Below are 27,799 nucleotides of genomic sequence, written 5' to 3' on the forward strand. Positions count from 1 at the left end.
CTACACATTTACCTTCGCCTCTCGTGGGGGCACCTCTTTAATGAATGAATGTAATCTGGTCAAATTGAGAAGTTTTAATTTCAGGTAGAGAGTGTCTTGTTTCCCAGAGGTTTGCTCAAGCCAGTGCAGCAAAATCTTCAGCTGTGGGTTATCTGTCACGTGGTCTCAAAGAAGGGGCTGAATTAATTTTACAATTCAGGTGACTTAAGGGCAAAGCAGATGTCCTTAATTCCTCCGCGGACCATTTCTGAAACGTTACCCATGAAAACACAGAACAACATCTGTTACAGGGGAAAAAGGGAGTTTTCCCGCCTCTAGCCCGTCTCTTTGGCAGGGACGCGGGTATTCCTCAAAAGTCCCATTTATCCAGCCTTTGCCTACAGCAAAGGGGCTGGGTTTACATGCAACCAGTTTTTCAGTCAGCTGCCTGCCCTTTCTTCCCTCTTCGTGCTTCGTCGATCACGACTTTCCGTGTGAAGTAAGGTGGAAATCACTCTGGCGCATCGGTACAGCCCCGAGAAGTAGACAACTGCGCGGGTTCCGAGAACATCAACCAGACAGAGCTTGTGGGTTGAGGAAAATCAAAGGCGGAGGGGGAGCGGGGAAGGGAGAAGCAAAGCAACTGAATTGTCATTGCATTCTGGGAGTTGTAGTCCCTGCAGGGCGGCTTCCTCAAGTCTCCACCTGCCTCTGCACTCCATCTCCCAGCCGCCCCGCGCGCGGAGGAGGCGAGTGGTGGGGACGCTCGGTGATGAGCTGCCGCAGGGGGAGAGGGCTTGGGGCCGAGAGGCAGCCGCGGCGCAGCTGGGAGACGTTAACCTCTACGGTCTTTGGAGGCTGAGGGACCCTCGGGCGAGTGGCGACGAGGGCCGGGTGGCCGCCACGCGGTCCTGTGCTCGCCGTCTCTCCTATCCACGAACGCGCGGCGTCCGCCATGGGAGCGCATCCAGCCGCCGCCGGGGTCTCCGGGCGTCGCGTCCGCGGCTCCCCGGAGCGATGAGGGCGTAGGGACACCCGCGCCAGCTCGCGCCCCGCCGGCCGGGGAGACACGGAGGGTCGGTCGGGCCGGCAGCCGCGCCCGCCCCCGCGCCGCCCCGCCCCGCCCCCTGGGGGCGCTGCCGAGGGGCGCCCGCCGCCCATGCCGGCCCGGGGGCCAGCCGCGCCCGGCGCTCGCCGCTGAAGCCCAGGACGCGCCGCCCGCCCGGCCGCGGCCGCCCGCCCGCCGCCCCCCAAGATGTGGCACAACGTCGGGCTGACCCTGCTGGTGTTCGTGGCCACGCTGCTCATCGTCCTGCTGCTGATGGTGTGCGGTGAGTGGGGCATCGCCGTAGGGCAGTTCCACACCGCGGTACACACGGTGCTGACTTGCTTGTTTGGGCTGGTAAAAAAAAAAAAAGGCGTGGATGGATTGGTGTCTTAAAGTCATCTGTTGTCCACCATCAGGAGTGGGCTCCGAGGAGATGGACCCCTGACTGATACAGGCCCGCTGGCATGCTGGAGAGGGAAGGAACAGGATCCAGGGCTGGGCATCCTGACTCGGGGTTGAACCAGATACTGCTTCCCCGGCAGCGTCCGCCCTTGATTGCCGTTCTTATCACAGTTTGCCCAGATTTTAACCTTGGCCTGTATTCGAGGGTGAAGTGATTGGTTACTCCTTTTTCTTTTTTGCGGGTTCTGACCCTAATGATAATGAGAGGTTTCGCTTTCTTCATTGAATCCGCGATACGGACAGAGTTGGGTTTGAAGCGCACGTGAAATTGTTTGTTTACTTCGAGTTCAGGCTTAAACTAAATTCCAAACAGAAATATGACACTAGGCAGAACTTAAAAACAGCGGCGATGTTAAACTTCCAGGGTCAGGTAGCCTAAGTCTTAGTTCTGTAATAATGGTGCTCTTTTGTTTGCTGTTGGTTTTTTCCCTCGTGGAATGAGAGGACATAAAACTCCTCTCTCTCAGAGTAATACTAGAGCAATTTTACATCTTTTCGATTTCCTTAGACACAGTAACTGACAACCACAGGTCTCTTAGCAGAGTGACTGAGCAATTGTGAAAATTTGGGAAGTGTTTAGAACCAGATTCAGTGAATTTTTTATAATTATGATATTGAAGTGTGGGTTCAGGTTGATGCAGGGATTGGCCAGAATTCAAAATAAATACTGTAGGGCTTATTCCTTACATGATTAATGTGCTAAATGCTGAGTATCAGCTGAGTTTGGAGAAGGTATGTGTGCACTTGTGCATATGCGTGCATTTGTGTTTATATATTTATATTTTTAATTTTCTTGATTTACTAAGGCGTCAGAGTTAAAGCTTCTCACTTACACAGCCTTTCTTTTCTGATGATACAGCGATTGAAAAGCCTTTCTCAATTTCCTGCTTGTGATATCAGGATTTAGGGCTAATTGTAGATGTTTAAGATTCTTGAAGTAAGGAAAACCAGATCTTTGTGATTTGTTTGGATGTGAGGAAGGAGAGAAAAAGGAGAAGCATGTGCTTTTTTTTTTTTCCTGATTTGGAGATTCAGGCTGCCTGGAGATGGGGATGTGGCACACAGACCATACAACACCTTGGATAGAATATTTGCCAAACTTGCCTTTGGGGCATCAAAATTCCTGATCGCTACATACATCAGACTTGCTCTCTCAGCTCCCAATAACGATTTGACTTTAATTTTACTTATTTTTCTAAAAGCGCCCTGCCTTTCATTTCAGAAAACATTGTGGAATGAGAGGTGAGGTGTGGTAAGTAAAAGGCCTTATTTTGATTGGAATGGTCAGGAAGTAATAGCTCTAATGAAGAGGTCATCCAAGCCCTTTTTTGTTGGGAGAGCTAATGATGGGCTAGCTTCATGTTTGACTAGGGATTTGGGGAGAAGAGAGAAGGATCCTACCAGATTTGAGAGAGAAACAAGGGTATTGTGTTAGTTTGCTAGGGCTGCCATTAATAAACGACATTACCACAGACATTAAGCAACAGAAATTCATTTTCTCACAGGTCTGGAGGCTAGAAGTTTGAGGTCAAGGTGTCAGCAGGGTTGATTTCTTGGGAGGCGTCTGTCTTTGGCTTATAGATGGCTGTCTTCTCCCTGTGTCTTCACGTGGTCTTTCCTCTGTGTCTGTGTCTTAATCTTTTCTAAGAAGGATACCAGTCATATTGGATTAGGGCCCCACCCTTATGAGTTCATTTAATCTTAACTCTTTAATGGCCCTCTCTCCAAATACGGTCACATTGCAGTTAGAAATCTGTGACAGGGTCTGCCCCAAGAACCTCATAGCGCAGTTTAGTTTAGAACTCTGACTGGCTCTTTCATGTAGTGAATTCTGATTTTCAAATTTCAGCTTCCTCAGGAGGTTTTCCTTCTGCTGTCTATGTTGGTCATGTCTGCTTTCTCACCTCTCAGTCATTCGATAATGTTTTCCGCTCCTGCCATTCACTGAAGCTGCCCTTGTCAAGGTCAATAACAGATGGCCTCCATATTGCCAAGTCCATGGCCACTTATTGGTCCTAATTGTACTTAACTTATCATACTTATTCTGTACAGGTGAGCATTTCTTCCATGAAGCATTTCTCCTGGCTTTTGTACACTATACTTTTATGCTGTTCTTCCTACCATAGTGGCTAGTTTTTATCTTTTCCTGACTTCTCATCCCCTAGAATTTCTTGACTTTTTTGATCATAATTCACAATAGGAAATCACTTTACATTATTCCCAGTACATTCGTAAGTTTATAAATTACGTATATCAATCAGTTTATATATACACCTATCTACCTATCATCTCTCTATCTCTGAAATAAAAATTTTATGGATTAGTACTTGTCCTTACGCCATGAGATGCATGCTGTTTTCTATGAAATTTCTGAAATATGTTATAGTACAGATCTACATTTTTATTTCCTCATTTCTTTTGTTCTCTCTCAATGGATTTTTATCTGGTTCTAAAGATGTAAATATTAACTGTAACTAATGACTAAGTTGATATCTCCAGCTCTCACTTCTGTCCTACACCCCAGGCTCATGCAGCAAATTTTTTTTCTTGATCCCCACTTGGAGATGTAAGAAGCATCTCAGACTTAACACAGCTAAAACAGAACTCTTGATTTCTACCACCTGTCCGCCTGCCCTGCCCCATTCCATTCCCATCTCAGATCAGCCATGTGGCTGTCCTGTCTGTCCTGACCTCACCCCACCCCACGTCGTCCCGTCGTCCCCCCTCCCCCCCACGCCCCGTCCCATCTCAGATGTTACCAGCAGCCAAGGACGTAGGTGTCGTCCTTGGTTTCTTTTGTTTTGCCCTTCCTCTTACTCCCCATCCCCCTCCCCTTACAAATAACAACTCTATCTGAAGTCTCCTAAGTTTTACCTCTTTTAAAAAATCTGAAGTATGTCGTCTTCTGCATGTCCACAGCCACCACCGCTGTCATCTTTGGCTTGCGTTAGTTTCCTGACTAGTGTTTTTCCACTCCCCCCCTTCTTTATAATGCACTTTTCATATACTAGCCGGACTCTTTTATTAAGACAATATTTTCTTGAAAGTTTTTAACAAAAGAAATAAAGTTTCAAAAGTCACTAGTACTAAAAGACATGAAAAGGTAGTTCCTTTCAACCCTCAGTTTCACTGTTTCCCCTAGTTATTTACTTCCATATTCCTAAATAATATTCATGGCTGTTTCTTGGTTTTGCAATTTCAGACGTTATTTATTAACCATGGTAGAATCCTCATTTCTTTCTCTGCATGCCATTAATGATCATTTTTTGGCTGACTTGGTAGTCAAGGTTTATATTTTGACTATGTAAATAGTCCTTGCTGGTCAAATAGTGTAATATGACCATATGTCCTTCCTTATATGGTTCTCCATTTTTCTTAAAGTTAATAATTGCCTTTTTTTTAATCTAGTATTACTTCTTTCTATGTACACATTGTTAATTGGTCCGCTGCCAATATTCCATAATCTCTTACACGTACTCATCAGTAATATTTATTATGTGTTGAAAGGAGGTATTTCTCGCCTCCCCTGACCCCTTCCTCCAACTCCCTCACCTAGTCCTGGAGCCTTGCTTCCTTCTCGGCAGCTTTCATTCTTTGCTTAACCTTTATTTTCTCAGTTCTAAATCCTGTTTTCAAGATCTTGTGTCATCATCTTTCTCACTTTACACTCTTGTTTTGCTGGAGCATATTTTCTAGTAGCTTTCTAAGAAAGAATGCATGAAAAAAATTCTTTGAGCTAATACCTGCCTGGAAATGTCTTATTTTATTTTCTACCTTTATACTTGATTGATAATGTGAATAGATTTCAGGTTGTAAATAATTTTCTTCCAGAATTTAAAAATTATTACTCCATTGATTTCTAGCTTCCTAGACTTGATTTTGAGAAATCTGATGCCTTCCATTTCCTTGTCCGTATAATTGACTTGTTTCTCTTTCTAGATGCCTTCTGGATAGTTTTTTTTATCTTGTTCTGAAACATCATAATGATGTGCCTTGGTATGTTTCTCTTTCTTTCATTTTTCTGGGCCCTTTTGGTTCAGATTTGTTCTTTATTTCTGGGGAAATTTTCTATTAGATCTTTGACAATTTTCTCTGCTCCATTTTCTTTATTCTTTCTGAAACGTCTGTTAGTTAGATGTTGGACCTTATGGGCCAATTCTTTAATTTTTTCCTTTTATCTCCTATTTTCTATCTTACTTTTCCCTCTCCCTTTCTTCTGGTGTTTTGGGTTTATCTTCAATCTCTTATGTTTTTATTTCAGCTATCAATTTTTAAGTTTAGAGCTTTCTTGTTCAATGATGACTTCTCTTGTGTAATACCTGTTCACTTTTTGGGGGAGGGGGGGCGGTGAAGAAGATTGTTCCTGAGCTAACATCTGTGCCAATCTTCCTCTATTTTTTGTATGTGGGTTGTTGCCTCAGCATGACTTGATGAGTGGTGTGTAGGTCCACGCCTGGGATCTGAACCCATGAACACTGGGCTGCTGAAGTGGAGCATGTAAACTTAACCACCACACCACCACGCCAGCCCCAATATAGTACCTGTTCTTGCTTCATGTGTGTAATATCTTATCTCCATACGCATATTAGTTATAGTTGTTTTTATTGGGTTTTTTTGTTTTTTTTTTGAGGAAGTTTAGCTCTGAGCTAACTGCTGCCAATCCTCCTCTTTTTGCTGAGGAAGACTGGCCCTGAGCTAACATTCATGCCCATCTTCCTCTACTTTATACGTGGGGTGCCTACCACAGCCTGGCTTTTGCCAAGTGGTGCCATGTTCGCACCCGGGATCCGAACTGGCGAACCGCGGGCCACCGAGAAGCAGAACATGCGCACTGAACCGCTGTGCCACCAGCCAGCCCCTATTGTTTTTTTAATGAAGTGTTTTTCTTGTTTCTACATTGCCTTTGTTTCTTCCATGTATTTTCTTTTTGCTTGTTTGCTTTGGACTCTTTGTGATTGGAGGTTTTCTGTAAATGTCTAGTGATCTGTTCTCTGTTCGTGTTTAAAGGTGGAGTAGTAAAAGATGATGGTGAATCTCAGTGTCAGCTCTGGGCTCAAGGCAGGGTGACTGGGCAGTAGGCTGGCTTCATCCCCAGGGGAGTCCCCAGTTGTTAGTGTCTGGAGGTGTGTTCTCTGTAGGTATCCATCTCTCCAGAGATGAATCCTCTCATTTTCTGCGTCAGAGTTACAGACTTAGCTGCCTGCATGACAGTTCTGTAAATAGACTTTCAGCTAATCCTTTTTCCTTCCCCACCTTCTTCCTATCCCAAGTCCTGATCTTTTCCACACTTCTTGACTGAATTTGGCTCCAATTGGTATCCCCCTCTCCTGCCATCCAGATTTTTGCTTCCTTTGGTCTGCTAGATCAGTTACCACTCTTTTAAAAATGTCACTACTTGCTTAAAACCTGTCCTCCAATGGCTTCCCACTTTCCTTGAAATATAACCCAGATTTCTCACTGTGGGCTCCAAGTGCCTGTGTGCTGTAGCCCCCTCCCACTCGTCTCTCCCTTTTCCTCCCCACTATTCTCGACATTCTGCCACAGGCCAACCCAGTACTCTCCTCTAGGCCTTTGCCCTCAGTTTTCCTTTAGTTCTTCAAATGGCTGGTTCCCTTTCATTCATATTTCACATCAACCGTCATCTCAGAGAGACCTGCCCTGTCTCATTGACCCTTCATTTTCAGACTTCTCACCCTTTCGGAAATGAGCTGTCTTATGTGTTTGTTTCCCCCAGTTAGAGTGTAAGCTTTGTGAAGGCAGGGCCCTCGTTTGCTTTGTTCTCTATCCCTAGATCCCAGACTAGTGCCTGGCATGCAGTAGGCCCTCCTCTATTTGAAGAAGGGATGAAGAAGGATTCCTCAATATAAATTAAGTTAAATTTCCACTACAAATAAGTCCTAAGAACTTACCAGGAACAAACCAGGGTTCTCTCAAGATGGATAACGCATATATTACCGAATAAAATACGCTTAATGAACTCGTATGTTCAGGTGCTGTGGTGGTGGCTGTGGGTGTCCCAACATTAGTAAAGCGTAATGTCTGCACTTGAGGGTCTTATACTCCAGTAGGAAAGACCAGGCTTCTGAGCTCCAGTTCCACGTACACGAGTCTAACTCCTTTTTCTGGTTGTTTCATAGGGCTCAGAATCTTTCCCTGAAACAACTCCTTGTTTTCAGTGTAGGCCCAAAACTTTAGGCATTATTTTACCTTCCTCATTTTTTCTCACTCATTGGGCCATCTGTCATACACTCATTCATCCCCTGGATATTTGAGCATCTCTTGTAAGCATGGGTCTGAGATAGAAAGATAACTGCAACCTGGGCCTACCACCAAGTCACAAGTTCTGGAAGGGGATACAGCTTAGTCATTACTTTCAACAACAGATTGCAGAAGTCTAAGAAAAGGTTTACTAGTGTAGGTATGCTGTACTTTTATATGAAATTCATCAACTCGCATGTGTATATTCATTCCCTATCATCTTCTTTTCAAACAGAAACAAGCTTTTTCTTTGCCCAAGGCTCCAAGAGCAATCAGCAAGCACTCAGTTCATCTCAGTAGGATAATAAAAAATACGTTCAGTCTTTGTCCCTGGTCTCTGTCACAGAGCTCCCTAAATCCTTGGAATTTCCTGAGTTACAGGAGCGTCTTGTGTTATTCATAGCAAGCCCCTTTTGATCATGCCTTAGTCTGTGCTAGTGAGGGTCCTTTAGATAGTTTCAGGGTAGAGGCTGGTCACCGAAAAGACAGAACATATGATTAGAGAGTGGGAAGTTTCAGCTCCACTCCCTGACCTCCTGGGAGGGAGGGGACCTGGAGAGAGGGTTATAAAATCTCTTAAACAATGAATATAATGAGCATTCCAAACTTAGCCTATCTAAAACCACATTCTTGATCTTGCAGCCTTCTCCATCTCTGTAAATGGCAATTTTGTCATTCCAGTTGTCAGTGAGGCTTGCCTAGCCTCTCTGTAAGACACTAGCCTCATACACACGTACCCCCTGTCCGCTTCCTCTGCTTCATTTTTACCTCTGGTTCTTCATTATCATTGGACAAGTATGTTGCAGTAACAATGGTATTTGGCACATAGTAGGTGCTCAACGAATATTTGAATGAATGGATAAATAGAATAGCCGTGTGGGCCTACAGGAGAGAGTAGTTATTTGTCTGGTGTGCACACCCTCCCTTCTCCAGAGGTTGGGTTGGTTGTGCCCCCTGGTTCAGCAGACACTTGAAGAATTGACTAGGATGAGGTTATAGATGGGGACAGGAGGCATCCAAATGGTGGCATTAAATTTATAGCATCACCCGCAGAGTGTATGCTTTCTGATGGGCTGTGGGGAGCTGTCTAAGAGTTTTTAGCAGGAACTTAGAATTTTATAGGCTGCTCTAGCTACAGTGTGTGGAGAGTGGGAGGCTAGAAGCAAGGAAACCAGTTAGGAGGTTAGCTTTAACGGTTGATGAAAGTTTGAGCTAAGGCAGCAACAGTAGGGACTGGGAGTGGTGGTGGCCTTCTGATTGTAGTGTGGCCCAGCAACAGTGACGCCACTTCTGTCTGCCTGCCCCTGTGTCAAAAGCGTATGTGACATTTGAAGTCTTTAGGTCGTAGGAGAATAGCAGTGTGGGCCTACCAGAGGAGAGGGAAGTAGTTATTTGTCTGGTGTGCAGACCCTCCTTCTCCAGAGGTTGGCTTGGTTGTGCCCTCTAGTTCAACAGACCCTGGCAGACTGGAATTTGTAGACCTTGTCTAGTACCCAGTCCCAGGTTCCTGCTGTGCTTAAAGGTCAGGGAGTTAGTGGACAGAGTCAGACCCTGGCTGATCTCGCTTTAAAGACTACTAGCACTGCCACTTAATTAGCTCTCTGGCTTGAGCAGTGCACTCAGCCTCGCTCATTTTAGCCAGTAGGTGACTTTGCAAGCAGTGGAATCTGGGAACACTGAGGGTCGACTGTATTTCTGCTTATCTATCTTACATTGAGGTACAGATGAATAAATATGAAGTAATTGGTGTTTGAAAAATAGATTTTCAAAGATTAAATCTGGTTTTAGAAATTTAAACTATCCTTAGTTTAATATCCTTTTACTTAGGATAATATACATTTCAAAGATGATAGAATAAGGTAAAATCTGTTGATCACAGAAAAGTGTGAACAGAAATTACAGAATTTGATGAGTTTTAGCAAATGTATGCAGTAGTGTGACTACCACCAGAATCAGGACACAGAACGTTTTCATCACTCCAGAAAGTTCCCTCGTGTCCTTTTGTAGTCAGTCCTCAAACCCCTGGTGACAACAGCATGGCTTTCCAGAACCATAATTTTGCCTTTTCTAGAATTTTATGTAAACGGACTCATACAACATGCTTTGTGTTTGACTTCTTTCATTTAGCATGATGCTTTTGAAATCCATCTGTGTTGTGTATGTCAGTGATTCGTTGTTTTTATTGATGGATAATATTCGATTATCTGGATGTATCACAATTTGTTTATCCATTTACTTATTGGTGGATGTTAGAGTTGTTTCCAGCTTTTGGCTGTTACAAACATTATTATTGTTATTAACATGCAGTTACAAGTCTTGGGAATGTATATTTTCATTTCTCTTGGGTAACTTTATAAGAAATTGCCAAACATTTTGCATTCTCAACAGTCATGTGATAAAGTGTCTCTTCAAATTTTTTGCCATTTAAAAAAATTGCGTTGTCTTTTATTACCAAGGTGTAACAATTTTCTATGTATTTTGGGTTCAGTCTTTTATCAATAAGATGTATTTTTTGTAAATATTTTCTTCTAATATATATCTGGCTTTTTCATTTTTAAGTATCGTTAGAAGAGCAAGTGTTTTGTATTTTGATTGTCTCATTTATTAATTTTTTCTTTCATATCTCATGCTGTTTGAGTCCTAAGAAATCATTTCTTACCCTAGGGTCACAAAGATTTTCTCCTATGTTTTCTTCCAGGAGTTTTATGTTTAGGTTTTACTCTCATAGGTCTGTGATCTCCTTTGAGGTAATTTTTGTGTATGGTTTGAGTTAAGGATTGGGGTTCTTTTTTCTTTTTATGTAAGGATATCCAACTGATTTAGCATCATTTGTTGAAAAGGCAATTGTTGAAAATCAATTGACACTATATGTATAGGTTTATTTCTGGACTTTTCTGTTCCATTGACCTATATGTCTATCCTTATGTCAATTGTGTAGGTTATGCACTGTTATTCTTTTCAAAATGTTTTGGCTATTTTAGATTCTTTGCATTTCATTTTAAGCTTCAGAATCAGCTTGTCAAAATAGATCTATTAAATCCATAGGTCAAGGTGGAGAGAATTGACATCTTACTGTTGAGATCCATGACCATATTGTATCTCTCCATTTTTTCTTAGGACTTTAATTTCTCTCAGCAACATTTTATATATTTCCATGTATCATATAGTTCTTGCGCTAATTTTGTCAAATTTAACTGTAAAGATTTCATATTTTGATGCTATTGTAAATGGTATTCTTTTATGTTTGCTGCTAATATATAGAAATACAAATGATTTTTGTATATTGACAGTGTATTTGGCAAAACTTTTAAACTTGCTTATTAACTTTATTTTTTGTGAATTCCATAAGCTTTCCTATCCAGAGGCTCGTGTTAACTGCACATGAAGTTTGTTTTACCTGTTCTTTCCAGTGTGTATGCCTTTTAGTTTTTGCCTCACTGTACCACCAGGACAGTGTTGGAAGAGAGCGCTGAGAGCAGACTTTCCTCCTGATCTTTTGAAAAGGGACATTTAATCTTTTACCATGGAATATAATGTCAGCTGTGGGGTTTTTGTAGATATTCTTTATCAGGTTGATGAAGAAAAGTTTCCTTCTTTTCCAACTTTGTTGAGATTTTTTAAAAAAATTAGAAATAGATGGATTTTTTCCCAAATGCTTTTTCTGTATCTTTTGAGATGATCATGTGGTTTTTCTTTGTTAATATGGTGAATTACATTGATTCAGTTTTGAATGTTAAACCAACTCTACATTCCTCAAATAAACCCCTCTTGTTTTAATGTATTATCTTTTTCTTTTTTTTGAGGAAGATTAGCCCTGACCTAATTACTGCCAGTCCTCTTCTTTTTCTGCTGAGGAAGGCTGACCCTGAGCTAACATCCGTGCCCATCTTCCTCTACTTTATATGTGGGATGCCTACCACAGCATGGTGTGCCAAGCAGTGCCATGTCCACACCCGGGATCCGAACCAGTGAACTCCAGGCCGCCGAACCAGAATGTGCAAACTTAACTGCTGCGCCACCAGGCCAGCTCCTGTATTATCTTTTTTATATATTGCACGATTTGATTTACCAAATATTTAAGGTTTTCCTATTTACATTCATAGGAGTATTTGTAGTTTTCTTAAATGCCTTTGTCTGGTTTGCCCTAAGAGTCATGCAGAGCTCATCAAATGAGTTGGGAAACATTCTTTCTCTCTTGTTTTTTGGAAGAGTTTGTGTAGAATTGCTATATTAGTTTGCTATTGCTGTGTGACAAATTACCACAAACTTAGCATTTTCACATGTGATTATTAGCTCACAGTTTCTATGAGTCAGGAGTCGGTATGGCTTAGCTGGGTCCTTTGCTCCTCATCTCACAAGTCTGTAGTTGCGGTATTGGCCTGGCTCATGTGGTGGTTAGCAGAATTCACTTTCTCGTGACTGTAGGACTTATGGTGGCTTCTTCAAGCATGAGAATCTCTGATACCGGAGAAGGTCTCAGTCTCTCTTCTAAAGATTTTCACTTAAAATTGAGTTAGGTCCGCCTGGGATAATTTCCCTTTTGAGTAACTCAAAGTCAACTGATTGAGACTTTAATTACATCCGCAAAATCCCTTTACCTTTACCATATAACATAACCTTATAATGGGAGTGGCTGTCCCATCACCTTTGCCATATTCTCTTGGTTGGAAGTAGGTCACAGGTTCTGCCCACACTCAAGGGAACAGGTCACACGAAGGTAAAGTCTTGACTCATTGAGATTATGAAAATGTGTCTGCTACAATTCATATTCTCTTTCTTAAAGGTTGGGTAGAGTTAATCTGGGCCAGGACTTTTCTTTTGGGGAGGGTTTTTAACTACAAATTCTTTGATTGATACTGGGCTATTCTAGATAACTGTTGCTTATTGAATGAACTTTGATAGTTTGTGTCTTTTAAGCACTATGTCTATTTAATCTGAATTGTATAATTTACAGGGATAAAGTTTATATCATGCTTTTAATATCTGTAGGATCTGTGGTGATGTCTTCTCTTTCATTGCTGATATTGGTTATTTGTCTTCTTTCTCTTTTTTTCATTATCAGTCTGGCTAGAGGTTTATAAATTTTAATCGTCTTTTTAAGGAATCAGCTTTGGTTTCATTGATTATTTTTTTCCCTCTATTATTTGTCCATATTCTATTTCATTGCTTTATGCTTATATCTTTATTTTATTCTACTTATTTTGAGCTTAATTTGCACTTTTTTCTAGTTTCTTACGGTAGAAGCTTAGATTATTGATTTTAGACCTTTCTTATTCTTAAAAAAATAGATATTTATTGATAGAAATTTCTTTCCAGGTATTGCTTTGAATTTTTAAAAAAAAGTTACTCAGTTCAAAATACTTTCTAGTTTCTTATGATTTCTCCTTTGAACCATGGATTATGTAGAAGTGCGTTGTTTAAATTTTGAATATTTGATTATTTCCCATATATCATTTTCTTAATCAATTTCTAGTTTAATTTTGTTATGGTCAGAAAATGTATTTTGTGTAATAAAATTTAAGAGAGTTTACCCTTAAATTTAATGGGACTAATTAATGATCTGTCTTGGTGAAAGTTCTGTATACACTTGAAAAGAATGTTGTGCTTTCTGCTGTTATTGAGTGGAATGTTCTGTACATGTCAGGTCAACTTGGTTGATAAGGTTGTTCACTATCTTTGTGAAAGGTCACCCAGCAGTTACATTTATCAGCTACTATATTATATACTGGGCGTCACCAGAGCTCTGAAATGGGTTAATTAGTGAAAATCATTAAACCTTTAAATTCATGGGTAGTTTGTGTGTGGGTGGGTGGGGAGAGGATGGAGGTTGGTTGATTTGTTTTGAGTATCTACTCTGCCAGATGCTGTTCTAAGGAAGAGAGAGCACAGTGGACAACATTAATAAACCATACATTTCTCTTCCTTAAGAAACTTCTTTCTTGAGGGGATGACAGACAATTAGTTATTCATACAATGAAGGGGGCCAGCCTAGTTTTGTAGTGGTTAAGTTTGTGTTCTCCACTTCGGTGGCCCTGGGTTCGCCAGTTCGGATCCTGGGCATGGACCTACACACTGCTCATCAAGTCATGCTGTGGCCATCTCCCACATAAAAGAACTAGAAGGACTTACAACTAGGATATACAACTATGTACTGGGGCTTTGGGGGGGGGGGAGGGAAGAGGAAGATTGGCAACAGATGTTAGCTCAGGGCCAGTCTTCCTCACCAAAAAACAAACAAACAAAAATACAGTGAGGGATAGAAGTGAGCATGAAGTGCTAGATAAATCATCCAAGAGAGCACTATACTTAAGAGATAAATGTACTAGAATGATGGAAAATCATGTATTAATGATGCTTAAAAATTCTCAGTAATAGTGGTAGTAACTTTGTGTCTGTGGAGTTTGCCCTAGAAAGGAAGAGACCAGAGCCTAGGAGATAATAACAGTGGCTAATGTCTCATGAGTGTTTATTATGGGCCAGACATTCTTTTTAGCATGTTACATGTATTCTTTTTATTACCACGTTGACTCTTTGAGCGTGGGTACTGTTATCTCCATTTTATAGAAGAGGAAACTGAGACACATAGAAGTTAACTTGCCCAAGTTGCATCTAAGTTGTTGAGTTAGGATTCAACCAAGCAGTGTGGCTCCAACATGTCTCTGAGATAGGAGATTATAGTGATAATCCAGTTGACAGATAATAAGTATTTGATCTTGGATAAAGAGTGGCACTGGGAATGTACAGAAGGAAACACACGGGAGTGGGTTATTAAGGTAGAATCTATAGCACTGAGGTAAAGTAGGGGAGAGGCAATGTGCCGAAAAGGAACCTTTTCCACCAGAGAGATGGGGAGATGACAGAATACCCATCACAAACATGACAATCAGAAGAAGGAGCTCTTTATGTATATACTTTTATTTATTTATTTTTTACTAAGGAAGATTTGCCCTGAGCTAACATCTGTTGCTAATCTTCCTCTTTTCCTGCTTGAGCAAGATTGTCCCTGAGCTAACATCTGTGCCATTCTTCCTCTATTCTGTATGTGGGACACCACCACAGCATGGCTGATGAGTGGTGCATGTCCATACCAGGGATCCTAACCTGCAAACCCGGGCCACCGAAGGCAGAGCGCACCAAACTTAACCACTGCACCACGGGGCCGGCCCCTGTATGTACTTTTTTAAGGTGTTTCAAGCCAACCAGGTAGAGATTCCTTTCTGGAGTTCAAGAAAAGTAGAAGGTATGGATGAAAAATTTGGCCATGATTTGTAATAGAGGTAATATTTGGATGCATGAGAGTGTTGTGATCACCAAAGGGAGGAGAAAATAGAAAGAGGAGAGGTTTTAAAAGGCAGCTTTAAAAATGTCTTACATTTATTGGATAAAAGAGTTTTGGGTGTGTGGAGGTATTACGGTTCCATCCTGTGTCGATCACTAAGGGTCTCTCCAGGGGCTTGGCTTCCGGTGTTGCCTGGTATGTGGTTCTGAAAGGGCTGGGCAGTGGAGGGAGCATTGTGGAAGCAGTTGGAAGAGCGTGGCTCTGTTTCTGCTGAGCCTGTGTCTGTGGCCTTGGACATGTGATCTTAGAAGGGAGCCTTAGCTGCTTTCAGAGGAAAATGAAAATAAGGTAAGAGGATTGAAGACAGAAAAGAGCTTTCTACAAACTGAGATTACTGCTGAGCTGGTTAGTTAACCACTTAGATACCTTGTGAAGGTGAGATGATGTAACTCTGCTGGAATGATTTCACAAAGATTTGCTAGGAATTTGTGGTTATACTGCACCTGGGCTTTTGACCTAAAAAGATCTTGCTCAGTGAAATCAAATTTTGGTTCCCTAATTACCGTTTTGTGTTTTAGCCATACTTTGAAAATCTGAGAAACTTGATACACTTTTAAATTCATTGTTCTGTTTTGCCTAACCGCCCTCTTCCATGGTTGTAAGTCACTTTGAACCTTTATTTTCTTATCTAGAAAATGGGGATAATATTCCTACTCTAATAAATTCAGAGGGCTATTGGGAGGATTGAATGAGATGTTGAATGTAAAAGCGCTCTGTGAATGGAGAGCTCTATAATTACAGCTCTCCCCTGGGTCTGTGGTGTGTTGATGGTGATGCTTCATCTCTCAAGTTCATCTGGCATCACTGCCCTTCTGCTGCCAGTACATTTATCTTGCATAGAAAAACAGTGTACAGAGTGTTTCATGAAATTCATCCTTTCAACTAACGCTTGGTTATTGGCACACACAAGCAAGTGCTCTTTTGCTTATCCCAGAATACATACCCTCTGTTGCCAGCCAGTTTTCTGACATAGAGTGCTCACCAGCGTGAGGCTGCAGCAAGGCACAGACTTGCCTTTTAAACTATGAAAAACTGCAGTACTTGCTTTAACAGACAAATTTCTGATTATAAGTGCATGGAATTGTGGACAGTCTTTTCCCCCACCTCTCCTTTCTTCTCTCCTTCCTCCTTCCCATGTCTCTTGTTAAATCCCTGGACAGGGTACAAGACACACGCCCTATAGAGTAAGGGTAGGCAGAGAGTTTCTGGTGTGTGTCCCGCAGGTCTGGGTGAGAGGACTGTCGAGCCACACTTGTGTTTAGAGGTCCTGTTTGCTGTAGGCATGCAGGGTCCAAGGGTAAGGCCCTTTTGGTAAGAGGTAGCCTGGGGTCTGGTGGCTATTCGTCCTCCTCTCCTGCTTTCCCCCAAAGATACATACACACACGTGGGAGAAGTTGGTCACTAGGGCCCAGAGTCTAAATTAAGCTGATCTAATGTTAAGTCAAGAATTGTAAATCTGAACTGGTGATTCTATCCTTTGTTTCTGTGGTGCCTCTGCCCCTCCCAACACGCACTCCACTCCCCTATCTGACGTTCTCTTACAACCAGTAACAAGTAGGTAGTGTGACGCTGTATTTTGTATTACATAACTTTCCACTTGTTTTCTCTTACGTTCACTGGATACAAGGGAACGAACTCTGAATACATAAGTGTTATATTAAATCATTTTGATAACCAGACACAATACAGTTCTACTTGGAGCAAAGATATAATCATTCTTTATGTCCAACTTCTGAGCATCCATTTCCTCATTCATCACACATCTCTTGTCCTCCTGCAGCATCGCCCCAGGTCAGTGATGTCAGAGGAGTTTCTTTATAGCTCCCTCTTACATACTCACTTTGTCCAATTAGTAAATACTAATAAGGCTTTTGTTGCTTTTTCTCAAGTGGGATCTTCTCAAATAGGTGATCTGATCAACTGTTGTTCCGTCTTTTCCCACTGGTGCTCCATTGCTAATCTCTTTTTCCTTTTCCCTGGCCAATCTCCATAATTGATCTGCGACAACACTCCTGTTTCTTCTTCACTCAATTTCTCTTTTCCAAACTTGTGTGTGCATCAGAATCATCTAGGGAGCTTTAAAAAAATGAATAAGCACAATCCTTGGAGATTGATTTGGGATATCTGGGATGAGTCATTGGGAGTCTGTAGTTTCTACATGTTCCCTAGCAGAGTATGGTGAGTAACCGGTTTGAGTGCTGCTGCTTCTGAATGCCTGCAGTGTCGTAATCACATATCTTAACTAGGGCCATTACGTTGGATAATAAATGCTTTTGAACTTACCTTATATTTACATATCTTCTTTTTCCTAAAAGGGAGAATATGACTCCCAGCCTCATCTGATTCCTCCTTACCCCTACCCCAAGTAGTTCCTCTGCTTAAGTGGTTGAGGACCTCTTGCACTGTGGATGTTGGTCAGAGGTCACATTGTGTTGAGGTGTTGAAGGAATCGAGGCAGCTCCCAAGAAGATTGAAGGTTTTGGTTAGACTTTATCCAACAAAAGAATTGCCTGCCCAGCTCAGGGATGGTTTGTTTGGATGACTTCTTTAGAGGAGACCATCCTTCAGGAGGCTATTGCTTAATAAAAGTAGAGGAGACATCTTTACTGGAGTTCTTTCTCCAGGCTATCCCATCCCCCCCCCTCCAATCTCTAAAGTCACCCTTGACTCTTGGAGGTGGCCCGACAGCCATGTTCACAATGCCTGACCCAGGTAACAAGCACTGGTCCTGGGGCTTGACACTTGACCCAAGTTGGGACAAAGATTCTAGGCTGCTTTGTTTTGAGGCTATGAACCAAGAAGTCATATAAAGCTGTGAAGAAGCAGCAGCTATGTGTAAGAGAAGCCTAGAAGAAAGTGAAGCAAGTATGTATGCTGAGAAAATGACCAGTTCACAAGAGTCTTCTTCTAGTTCTAGTCCCTGTAAGGGTGCTTCCTCCCATGCCCTCGATGAGACATTCCTGTAAGCTAATAACAAATTCCCCCTTTTTGATTAAGCTAAGTCAGGGTTTTTGTTACTTGAACTAAAAGCTGCTTTATTAGGATAAGAGGAGATGAACTATGTATATGACTTTCTACTTTGTATTTATTGTAAGATCAGTACAAGCAAAATGCTATGGATGGGGGCTGGCCTCGTGGTGTAGTGGTTGAGTTCGGCACACTCCGCTTCGGTGGCCGGGGTTCACGGGTTCAGATCCCTGGCACACACCTGCACCACTTGTCAGCCATGCTCTGGCAGCAACCCATGTATATAAGTGGAGGAAGATTGGCACAGGTATTGGCTCAGGGCTGATCTTCCTCAAGCAACAAAAAGAGGAAGATTGGCAACAGATGTTAGCTCAGGGTGAGTCTTCCTCAGCAAAACAGACAAATGAAAAACTGGTTGAATAGGACAGGGCCCTATTAATCAGCTACAGGGAGTGTGACATACCAGAAGTATGTGAGTAGACACTTCAGTTAAATTGAATAACAATTTAGCCAATAAATGATATGGGCAAAGCATTTCCTCATAGTACCTGTCCCAAAGTTAAACAAAAGAAGGTTAGCTATTATATATTTCCGTATCTAATTAACATAGCCAGATATTGGCAGTTTTATCTGGCACTATAGTACCTCTCTTAGTTTCTTCTTTGCTAAGTCATGTTTTTCCTGATATACACCCATTGGGGTTTTAATAATGGTTCTTTTTCCAAAATAAATATGTTGTGTATAGTTGTTTTTCTCATCAAACTGCCTGGAATTTTTAGTGTCATCCTTTGTTTGGACTATTAACCTTCTTTGATAAACGATCCGTTGTAGAAGCGTGAGATTTTACCAATCCTAGGTATCACGATCTGGAAATCCCCCGTCCGCCTCCTCCTGCCATCTCTCTCCCCAGAATTACAGCTGTGTAAGAACTTAGTCATTTTCCTTGGAGAGCAGCTTGTTGAACTTCCCTCAATTTCGTGAATACCCCTGCAGTTCTTATCAACACTACAATTTATCTCTTAACTTTGCATTCCCACCCTGTCATTACAGTCGTCATTGTAAAAAACCAAGCACAGTGGATATTTGTTCTTTTTTGGCTGCCCAGCAGATGAACTCCGTATCTCTGTTAGGGGAATTCTCTACCTCTTGACTTTTGGTGGGAAGCAGTGTCACTAACCACAACTCCCCCTCTACCGCCAACCCTCGCATCCCTTACGCCCAGGCAGAGTAGGGAAAAGTTAGCATACTTTTCAAGTTTGCTTATCTCTAGATTTAGGGGTAAAAACTAAAGAGATGTGAAGTCTGGTGGTCTAGCTGGTGTGGGTCGAGAGGGGAATGGTGAGTGTGGAGGTAGTGGCTGTATCTTGCTGCTCCAAACTCTGGAGTTCCTCTCATTGGCCACCACATTCTGAATTTTCACTTAACATTGAATCCTTTACATTGTTTGGTTGCTGGCAGTGATTTAAAAAATTTTTTTTCTTTATTAAAATTGGGAAAGAGTTTGTGATCTAGCTGAATGCTCTTATGACTGCTACAGCTATCCTCAGTTCCATATTTTGTAGATTTCTGTACTGGGAGACTTTGCTTTTCTTAACCATCCCAAAGGCACTATAGTATTTGATGGTGGGAACCCCAGTGGTGACAGCCCTTCAGCATAGTCTCCTTTCAGTCAAAAGACTTCCAGTAACCATCGTTACTTTTCTGTATGGTTATTTTATCCCTTGTAGCTACTTTTGGAATCTTTGGCTTTTGTGAAGTCAAGACTAGATCTTTGAGCTTGATTATAATTTCCCTGGTGGTAAATTCACCTCTATAATCTCTATTTAGCACAGTACCTTGGGCAAATGAGTTCTTTTAACTTTTAGGTTGTATTCTCGAAATTAACCTAAGAGTTAGTGATCTTCCTTAGTATCTGTTGAAATCAACTGGCCTTATTAGTTTGGGCTAATAATAGCATTGGAGTATTTAAAACATAGAAATCTAGAGTGTATTCATGATTTACTTATCAGTTTCTGACTTGTTTTTCTCCTGATTTTCATGATTATCAAAATCATATGTGTCCATCATGGAAAAATTTGGTAAGTACGAAGAACTATTTAAAAAACAGTATAGATCCCCGCATCAGATTCTGTGCAATCCCCATCAAAATTCTGCCTTTTTTGGCAGAAATTGATAAGATAATTCTAAAATTCACATGGAAATGCAAGAGACTCAGAATAGCCAAAACAATCTTGAAAAAAAACAACAAATTTGGTGGACTTATACTCTCTATTTTGAAACTTAATACAAAGCTACTATAATCAAGATGGTGTGGTACTGGCATAAGGATAGACATACAGATCAATGGGATAAAATTGCAAGTCCAGAAATAAACTGTGACATTTATGGTCATTTGACTTTTGACAAAGGTGCCAAGGCTAATGAAGGGAAGAACAGTCTTTTCAACAAATAATTTTGGAACAACTTGATATCCGCATGCAAAAGAATGAATTCTCACCCCTTTCTCACATTAAAATTAAGTAAAAATGGATCAAAGACCTAAGTGTAAGAACTAAAATTAAAACTCTTCAAAGAATACATAGGTATAAATCTTGATGACCTTGGGTCAGTCAGTAGTTTCCTAGCTATGACACCAAAAGTGCAAGAAATCAAAGAAAAATAGATAAATTGGATTTCACAAAGAAAAAATGATAAATTAGGCTTCATCATAATAAAGAACTTTTGTACTTCAAGGAACATTATCAGTACAGTAAAAAGACAACTCACAGACTAGCCGAAAATATTTGCAAATTATATATCTGAAAAGGGTCTAGTGTCAAGAATATGTAAAGAACTTTTACAACTCAATAATAAGACATACAAACTGATTAAAAAATGAGCAAAGGAATTGAATAGACATTTCTCCAGAGAAGATATACAAATGATCAATAAACACATGCAAATACTTTCAACATCTTTAGTCATTAGGGAGATGCAAATAAAAGCCACAATGATATGCCACTTCACACCTGCTAGGATGACTGTAACAAAAATGGTGAGCAGTGAAGTCTTTGTGAGGATGTAGAGAAATTGGAATCTCATACATTGCTGGTGGGAGTATAAAATGGTGCAGCTGCTTTGGAAAACAATTTAGCAATTTCACAAATGACAAAGTGTAAAGTTACTATCTGATTCAGCAATTAAACTCCTAGATATATACCCAAGAGAAATGAAAACATGCCCATGCAAAAACTTGTACCCAAATGGTTATTGCAACCCAAAAACGGAAACCTTGTTTTTGATAATAGCCAAAAAGTAGAAACTACTCACATGTCCTTTAATTCGTGAATGGTTAAAGAAAATATGATGTATCCATACAATGGAGTATTACTATTCAACACTAAAAAGGGATGAAGTAATACATGCAACAACATGGCTGATGAACCTTGAAAATATATGCCAAGTGGAAGAAGCCACACCCAGACTACATATTGTGATTCCATTTATATGAAATCTTCAGAATAGACAAATCCATAGAGACAGAAAAGTAGCTTAGCCGTTGCCAGGGGCGGGGGGAAGGAGCAAATGGCAAGTGACTGCTAATGGGTCTGGTTTCTTTGGGGGTGGATGAAAATGTTCTGGAGTCCGATAATGGTGATGGTTGCACAAGCTTGTGAATAAGCTAAAAACCACTGAATCGTACACTTTACAAGGGTGAATTTTATGGTAGGTAAATTGTAACTCAATAAAAAAAGATGATTAAACAGCAAAATAGAGGTCACCTCAGATTCCACTGCACAGGGACAACCACAGCTCGTGTCAGTTGAGCGTTTTACAGAATCTGAACTCAGTGCCAGGCTCCTGAGCCCTTTAGCTCCCTTCTCATTTTTTCCTCAGAATAGCTTTCTGAATCTTCCATCAGAACTGGGGCCCCTGACTTCTTCTCCAGCGTTCTTTCTACTAATTTGCTGTGCCTGTTTTTACAAAGAAATTTGGGTGAAAAGAGAGCTTGCTAATTTGGAACATCATTAAAGTACTATTTCACAGAGTTAAGTGGTTCATTGAGCACTCAGTGCTCAAGCTTAAAGGAGAGCAAAAACCTGAGAAATGGATTAAATCTCTGAAGTTAGTCTTTTAGTACAAAGGGGTTTATGTTAATCTTTTTTTTTTCAGAGATTGTAAGAAAGAAACACATAAAATTAGGAACTTCCTTAAAGTGGCCATTCATCTTGGAATGGTGTGATGCTGGGGTTAGAAAAGCTGATTGGATTTTGTTTTCATAAATGTCATCAGAATATGCTGTGGTCCATTGCTTTTCTATGAGACTAGAGAGTTTAAAGTAGAAGGCATCAAGAAAACATGCCAGCGTGAGAACCTTTGTTACAGTGGTTGATTTTGTTTATTTTGTGCTCTTAGCGTTTCAGAGCAGTCAGTCATGGGCCCAGAGGTTTGTCCTGTACACTCCTTGATTGTTCGTTCCTTATTTGTGGGCATTGACAACTTAGTACATGTAAAACTTCTTGTAAAAATAATGGAAACTTGATTAGTAAATTTTTTTTTTAAGGAGAGTTATTCAAACTTTTTAATCACTTTAACATGAGAATATTGTATTTTTTTTTTTTTGAGGGAGATTAGCTCCGAGCTAACATCTGCTGCCAATCCTCTTTTTGCTGAGGAAAGTTGGCCCTGAGCTAAGATCTGTGCCCATCTTCCTCCACTTTATATGTGGGACGCCTGCCACAGCATGGCTTGATGAGTGGTGTCTAGGTCCCCACCTGGGATCCGAACCAGTGAAGCCTGGGCTGCTGAAGCCGAACATGTGGACTTAACTGCTACGCCATCGGGCCAGCCCCCAAGAATATTGTATTTTTTTAAATCTTGAACTGAAGATACTGGTGCTCTGGCTTTATTCTTTCATCATGTAATTGAAGAAAATTTATTACTTTTCTGTGAAAATTTGTTATTTCTGGAAACTTTTGAATAGCTTGATCCTGACTGAGAAGTTCTCAGGGTGGTGCAGTTGATTCTTGCCATTTAGTGTCTTTAGCATTCTAATTGAAGAAAAGTTGCTTTGAGTAAATATTAGCATAGTATATTCTTTCTTCCCCAGAAAAATGCTCTGAAAAATTTGATTTTAATATAATAAACACTTCTACTTAGGTATCATAATCTCATTAGAATTTTAATGTGGATGGACCAGGCTTGGATTGCAAATTTTGTAAAGGCAGAAACTGTTTTTGCCATTCCTGTATAATCCCAGAGTTTATCCTTATGCCTTATCCATAGTAAATGCTTAATAAGTGTTTATAATGTAAATATATATTTGTGGTCAAATATGTATTTATTTATATTATGTATATTATTTGTAGTATACCTCCCCCCACTAACTGGAATGTTGTCAGTTGATAACATTGTGTGTGATGATTTTTCTTCAATGTTTTTGTCTCTCTTTAGGTTGGTATTTTGTATGGCACCTCTTTTTGTCGAAATTCAAGTTTCTGCGGGAACTGGTGGGAGACACAGGATCCCAGGAGGGAGATCATGAGCCTTCAGGATCTGAAACAGAAGAAGACCCTTCATCGTCTCCGCACAGGATCAGGTCCACTCGCCAAAGGAGGGCAGCTGCTGAAGAAGGCCGCTGACGCAGCCGCAGTCCCGCCCTAGTGGAGGATGGAAGGCAGGTGGGAGCATCTGTCTTTAAGGACGTGGCTTTGCAGTTTGCTTAAAAGATTGAGGAACATTTGCACTTGGATTTTAAATCCAATTCAAACAACGATTTACATGTAAAGCCATATGAAAATAAAGGGAATTAAAACCAAATTGGACCATTTGCAAATTTCATCTTAAAGATAATCTTTTGCTTCACCAGCTTTTACTTATATGCTTGTTCTTTGGCTCCTGGGCTTATTTTCTTGCACTGCTGTGAATCCGGTAAATATTATAGGCTTGAAAAACCGTATTTTATTAGTTCCATAATGTATGTTTTTTGTTTCTGTGGTTTTTGTTTTCACATTTTACCTTGTCTGAAATTGGAATGCATCTCGAGATTGCTGTCAACCGGGCAGTAGTCATGGTGTGATTATCCAGCCTGCCTGTGTGAACTCTCAGCTTGTCATAGCGTCATCACTGTATTGTGGGTATCCGATGTGTCAGTTTTAATTGGCATTTAAAATGTCTTCAAAAAGATTACACTATGATTCAGCATTGAAACGGAAAGTTATTGTGTATGCAGAAATGCATGGGAACAGAGCAGCAGGGCGCACTTTTGATATCAGTGAAGCAAATATCCGTCGCTGGAGGAATGACCGAAATTCCATATTTTCTTGTAAAGCAACAACAAAGTGCTTTACGGGACCTAAGAAAGGAAGATACCCACAGGTAGACGAAGCTGTGCTACATTTTGTCAGTGAGACGTGTGCAAAAGGATTGCCTGTCACACGCCAGGCGATGCAGTTGAAGGCGGGAGAAATTGCCAAAACGCTTGGAATAGATGAAACAAAATTCAAAGCAACACGAGGCTGGTGCGATCGATTCATGCGTCGAGCAGGACTGTCATTAAGGCGGCCAACATCGTTTTGTCCAAAGCTTCCTGCTGACGTTAAACGGAAGACAGCGGTGGAGCACTCTTTCCAGAAATGCTGTGTCACCAGCACTCTCACCGACACCAAGGGTGCTGTCGTGTGGAAGAGTGCACACCTCGGCCGCTGTGGTCTGGGAAGTGGTCCCGAAGAGTCGGTCTCAGAGTTTGAAGTTCTAGTTGTAACTTAACCAGTTTATTTCATAGACTCTCTTTACTTTTGCACAAGATGGATATGGTAAAAAATCTGTTTGACTCTAAAAGCTGTTTCAATAAATATAAACCTTCTACATGATACAAAAGCATTGCATCGTAGTTTAATTGCCTGTGTTTTTTCTTAGTGATACATATGGTGCATCCTACAATTGATGGTATCTTAGATTAGATAAAAAGTAGTTTGTAAATTTATTTTTTCTTGGATAGCACTTATTTATTGGGAACTTAATTCTGCCTCTTGTTAAGATAGTTATCCTCTGTGATTTCTTTTTGGCAACTTATTCCGGATCTTAGAGTAGTAACTTAGGAACCTGAGTGCTGGCTTCTACTTTAGGAAGAGTAGGATTAGTTACTCCTTTGTATGGGAGGACTTCATGCTCAAGCCGTGTGTGGTGGAGAAATTACTTCTTCACAAACAATAATTCCGTGACAAGACCTCAGAGATGCAGGGTATTGAGGAAGAGAGAGTGGCTGAAAATGCCTGCTTCACTGTAAAATGAGTCTTGCCAGGTTCCTGTGTTTGTCTTCACTGGACTTTGGGCTGTGTGTTTACTGGGGAAGAGAGATGGATCAAAGAACCTTCCTGCTTAGTGTTACCTGCTTTGTGCAAGAGTGAACTGCAAAGCCAACTTATTAATCTAAGTTCTTTTTATGTTTTTAACCTGTTTTCTCAAGAACTAGTCATCACAGCGTATCACCTCTATTTTATGATGGTGTGTAATTTTGTGTTTGATACCTCATACTTGATGCCGATAGATAGTTTTGTTTGTTAACAGCTTGCTTGTTCTGCCCCAAGTTTTATTCCTGATGAACACCTCTGCTGTCACTGTAGCCCTTTGGATATACTAAAAGGGAATTTACAGAATGTAACTTTAATTTTAAGCATTTGCTGGGGAAAACCCCAGCAGCTGAGAGTGGGGCGCAATCTTTCTGTCTTCATTTCCTTGTTGGATGCAGTTTTTTATTTTTATGTGACTGTAGGCATTAACGAAACAGTGACACAAGTTTCAAGCATTAATTTTAGTGCTTCATACTAGCTAAATATATTAAAATGATCATCAGAAAAAAAAATTAATGATTAAAAGGCTTCTTGATACTGGGAGGATATTTAAAGTAGATCTTTCATAGTCTAACATTTTGAGCTGTGGGTTCTGCTTTATGGTGAATATCTTAGGTTTAGATAATAATAGTTGCTGACAAACTTTAAGTAGCTGATGAGCTTCCATATTGTGTCAGTATTAAAGAGTGATGGCTGATGTAACCTACCCACCTCTCCAAGGGTCTCTACAAATTAATCCATGTAAAGTCTTCAGGTTGGTATTATTTATTAATATTTATGCCTCAAGGATGTCTTTCTTAATAGAATTTTGAGAAATTTTCGGTTAGCTTACTTGGGAAGTATACCTGAAAGCATATTCATAGTTCACATCCTGCCATGTTTTAAATCCTAAGAGTCAAAAGAAATCACTGATGCCAATATGAAAATTCTACAAACTAATTCCTTTGTTTAAAATCTTTTTTTTCCCCCCTGCACCCCTCTTCCCCCACATAGTACATATTTCTGAGGCCACTAAAAAGACAAGAAATCGTTGTTAACACAGAATTATCTGTGTGGTATAGTGTTTCTGTTCTTTTCCTGTTTTAGTGCTTTTGTAGCTGAAATTACCAGAACTTCGTTGTAAGTGCATTTTCAGTTTCTCAGTAGGAGACAGACTAGCTTGTGGTTAATTTGGTTTAGAAGGTCCTGAGCATGAAAAACACATACAAGTATTAGTCTTGTCTGAATGCTCACAAACAATAATGGTGATCAAGTATGCCACCTTTGAGGATTAATTCTAAAATTGAGGATTCTGGTAGGTTGTTTCGTTTCCTTCCCAACCAACCATTTCCAGATCTTTCTCTTTTGCCTCTGAAACTTCTGTGAAAATTGCCTGTGTCAGTGTATTGGTAGCATTGCTCTGATTTTAAATGCCAAAAACACTAAATGTTTGTGTGGCACTGTTAAATGAGGTTTTTAATATTTTCATCAAACTAAAAGATTCATCCGATGGATTTAGTAGTACTGTTTTCATCATGGAAACATAAATACTTTGTTATTTGGTGGATAGCCAATTTACACATGTGCTGACCCATTTCTTTAGATGTTATTAGGTTTAAAAACACCTTCACACCGTTATTTTGCTGAAAGTTGAGAGTACTTTAAACAATGGTTTCACGAACTACGGCATTTTAAACCAAAATGTGTTGAAAGATTTGAAAGTAGTTCATTTTTACTTTTAAGAGCAACAATTTTTGAAATTATTTTAAGTCAACAGTGTGGTATTTTTTTAAGTCACTTTTTCTTAAAAGGTATGTTTTAATGTAACATGCAACCAATGTAACTAGCTTTTGATGGTAAACTTCAAGTGCTTTTATGTTTCAAGTTGACTTTAAAAAGCCAATGAGCAGCACTCAAAGGTGATAGACCCTCAAGCAACTGGTGGAATAGTATTTTGTTACGGAGTCTAGAATTAAAGCACCTTATACTGTCTGCTTTTAAAGTATCCTATAGTTTTTAACTTAAAACATAAAGAGTAATAACATTTTATCTTATATTGGTAAAAGTTACATTTTCTGTTTGTTAATGTGTGGGTGCTGCTGTCTTATAACCAATGTTTATCGTTAGCCCCCAAGTCAGTTCTATGCATAACCATTCACAAATACTGCTGCTGTGGTTTCTTACAGGAAACATCCTGTGCTGTGCTATATGATGCATTAAAATCTTGCTGCTTGGCAAATAGGCTTATAAGGAGTTAGAATTGTGTGTGTTACTAGTACCTTTGTCTAACAAGATGTAAAATTAGAGATGAGGAATGTGTGTAAATGATCATTCACTGTTTTTGTTTTAAAACTGGTCAGTACTGTAAAGCTGTGGTTTGTATGATGTTTTACCTTTCACTTTAAACTGCACAGAATAAATTAAAATGAAAACAAA

The 27,799-nt window shown here is 40.4% G+C and overlaps 1 protein-coding gene across 1 annotated transcript; it reads left to right on the forward strand.

Moving 5' to 3' along the window:
* Window positions 1-1,113: 1,113 nt before the first annotated feature.
* On the forward strand, window positions 1,114-27,799 carry SMIM13 (small integral membrane protein 13). Its single transcript, XM_003363740.5, has 2 exons — window positions 1,114-1,310; window positions 23,487-27,799. Exons 1-2 carry the CDS (start codon window positions 1,235-1,237, stop codon window positions 23,672-23,674), a joined length of 264 nt encoding a protein of 87 aa, XP_003363788.1. The 5' UTR covers window positions 1,114-1,234; the 3' UTR covers window positions 23,675-27,799.

This window comes from Equus caballus, chromosome 20 (assembly GCF_041296265.1).
Source record: "Equus caballus isolate H_3958 breed thoroughbred chromosome 20, TB-T2T, whole genome shotgun sequence".
Classification (NCBI taxonomy): Eukaryota; Metazoa; Chordata; class Mammalia; order Perissodactyla; family Equidae; genus Equus; species Equus caballus.

Coding starts and splice junctions, on each gene's coding strand:
- SMIM13 (XM_003363740.5), top strand. CDS start 1,235: ATGTGGCACAACGTCGGGCTGACCCTGCTGGTGTTCGTGGCCACGCTG. Junction 1,311..23,486: donor CCTGCTGCTGATGGTGTGCG/GTGAGTGGGGCA, acceptor GTCTCTCTTTAG/GTTGGTATTTTGTATGGCAC.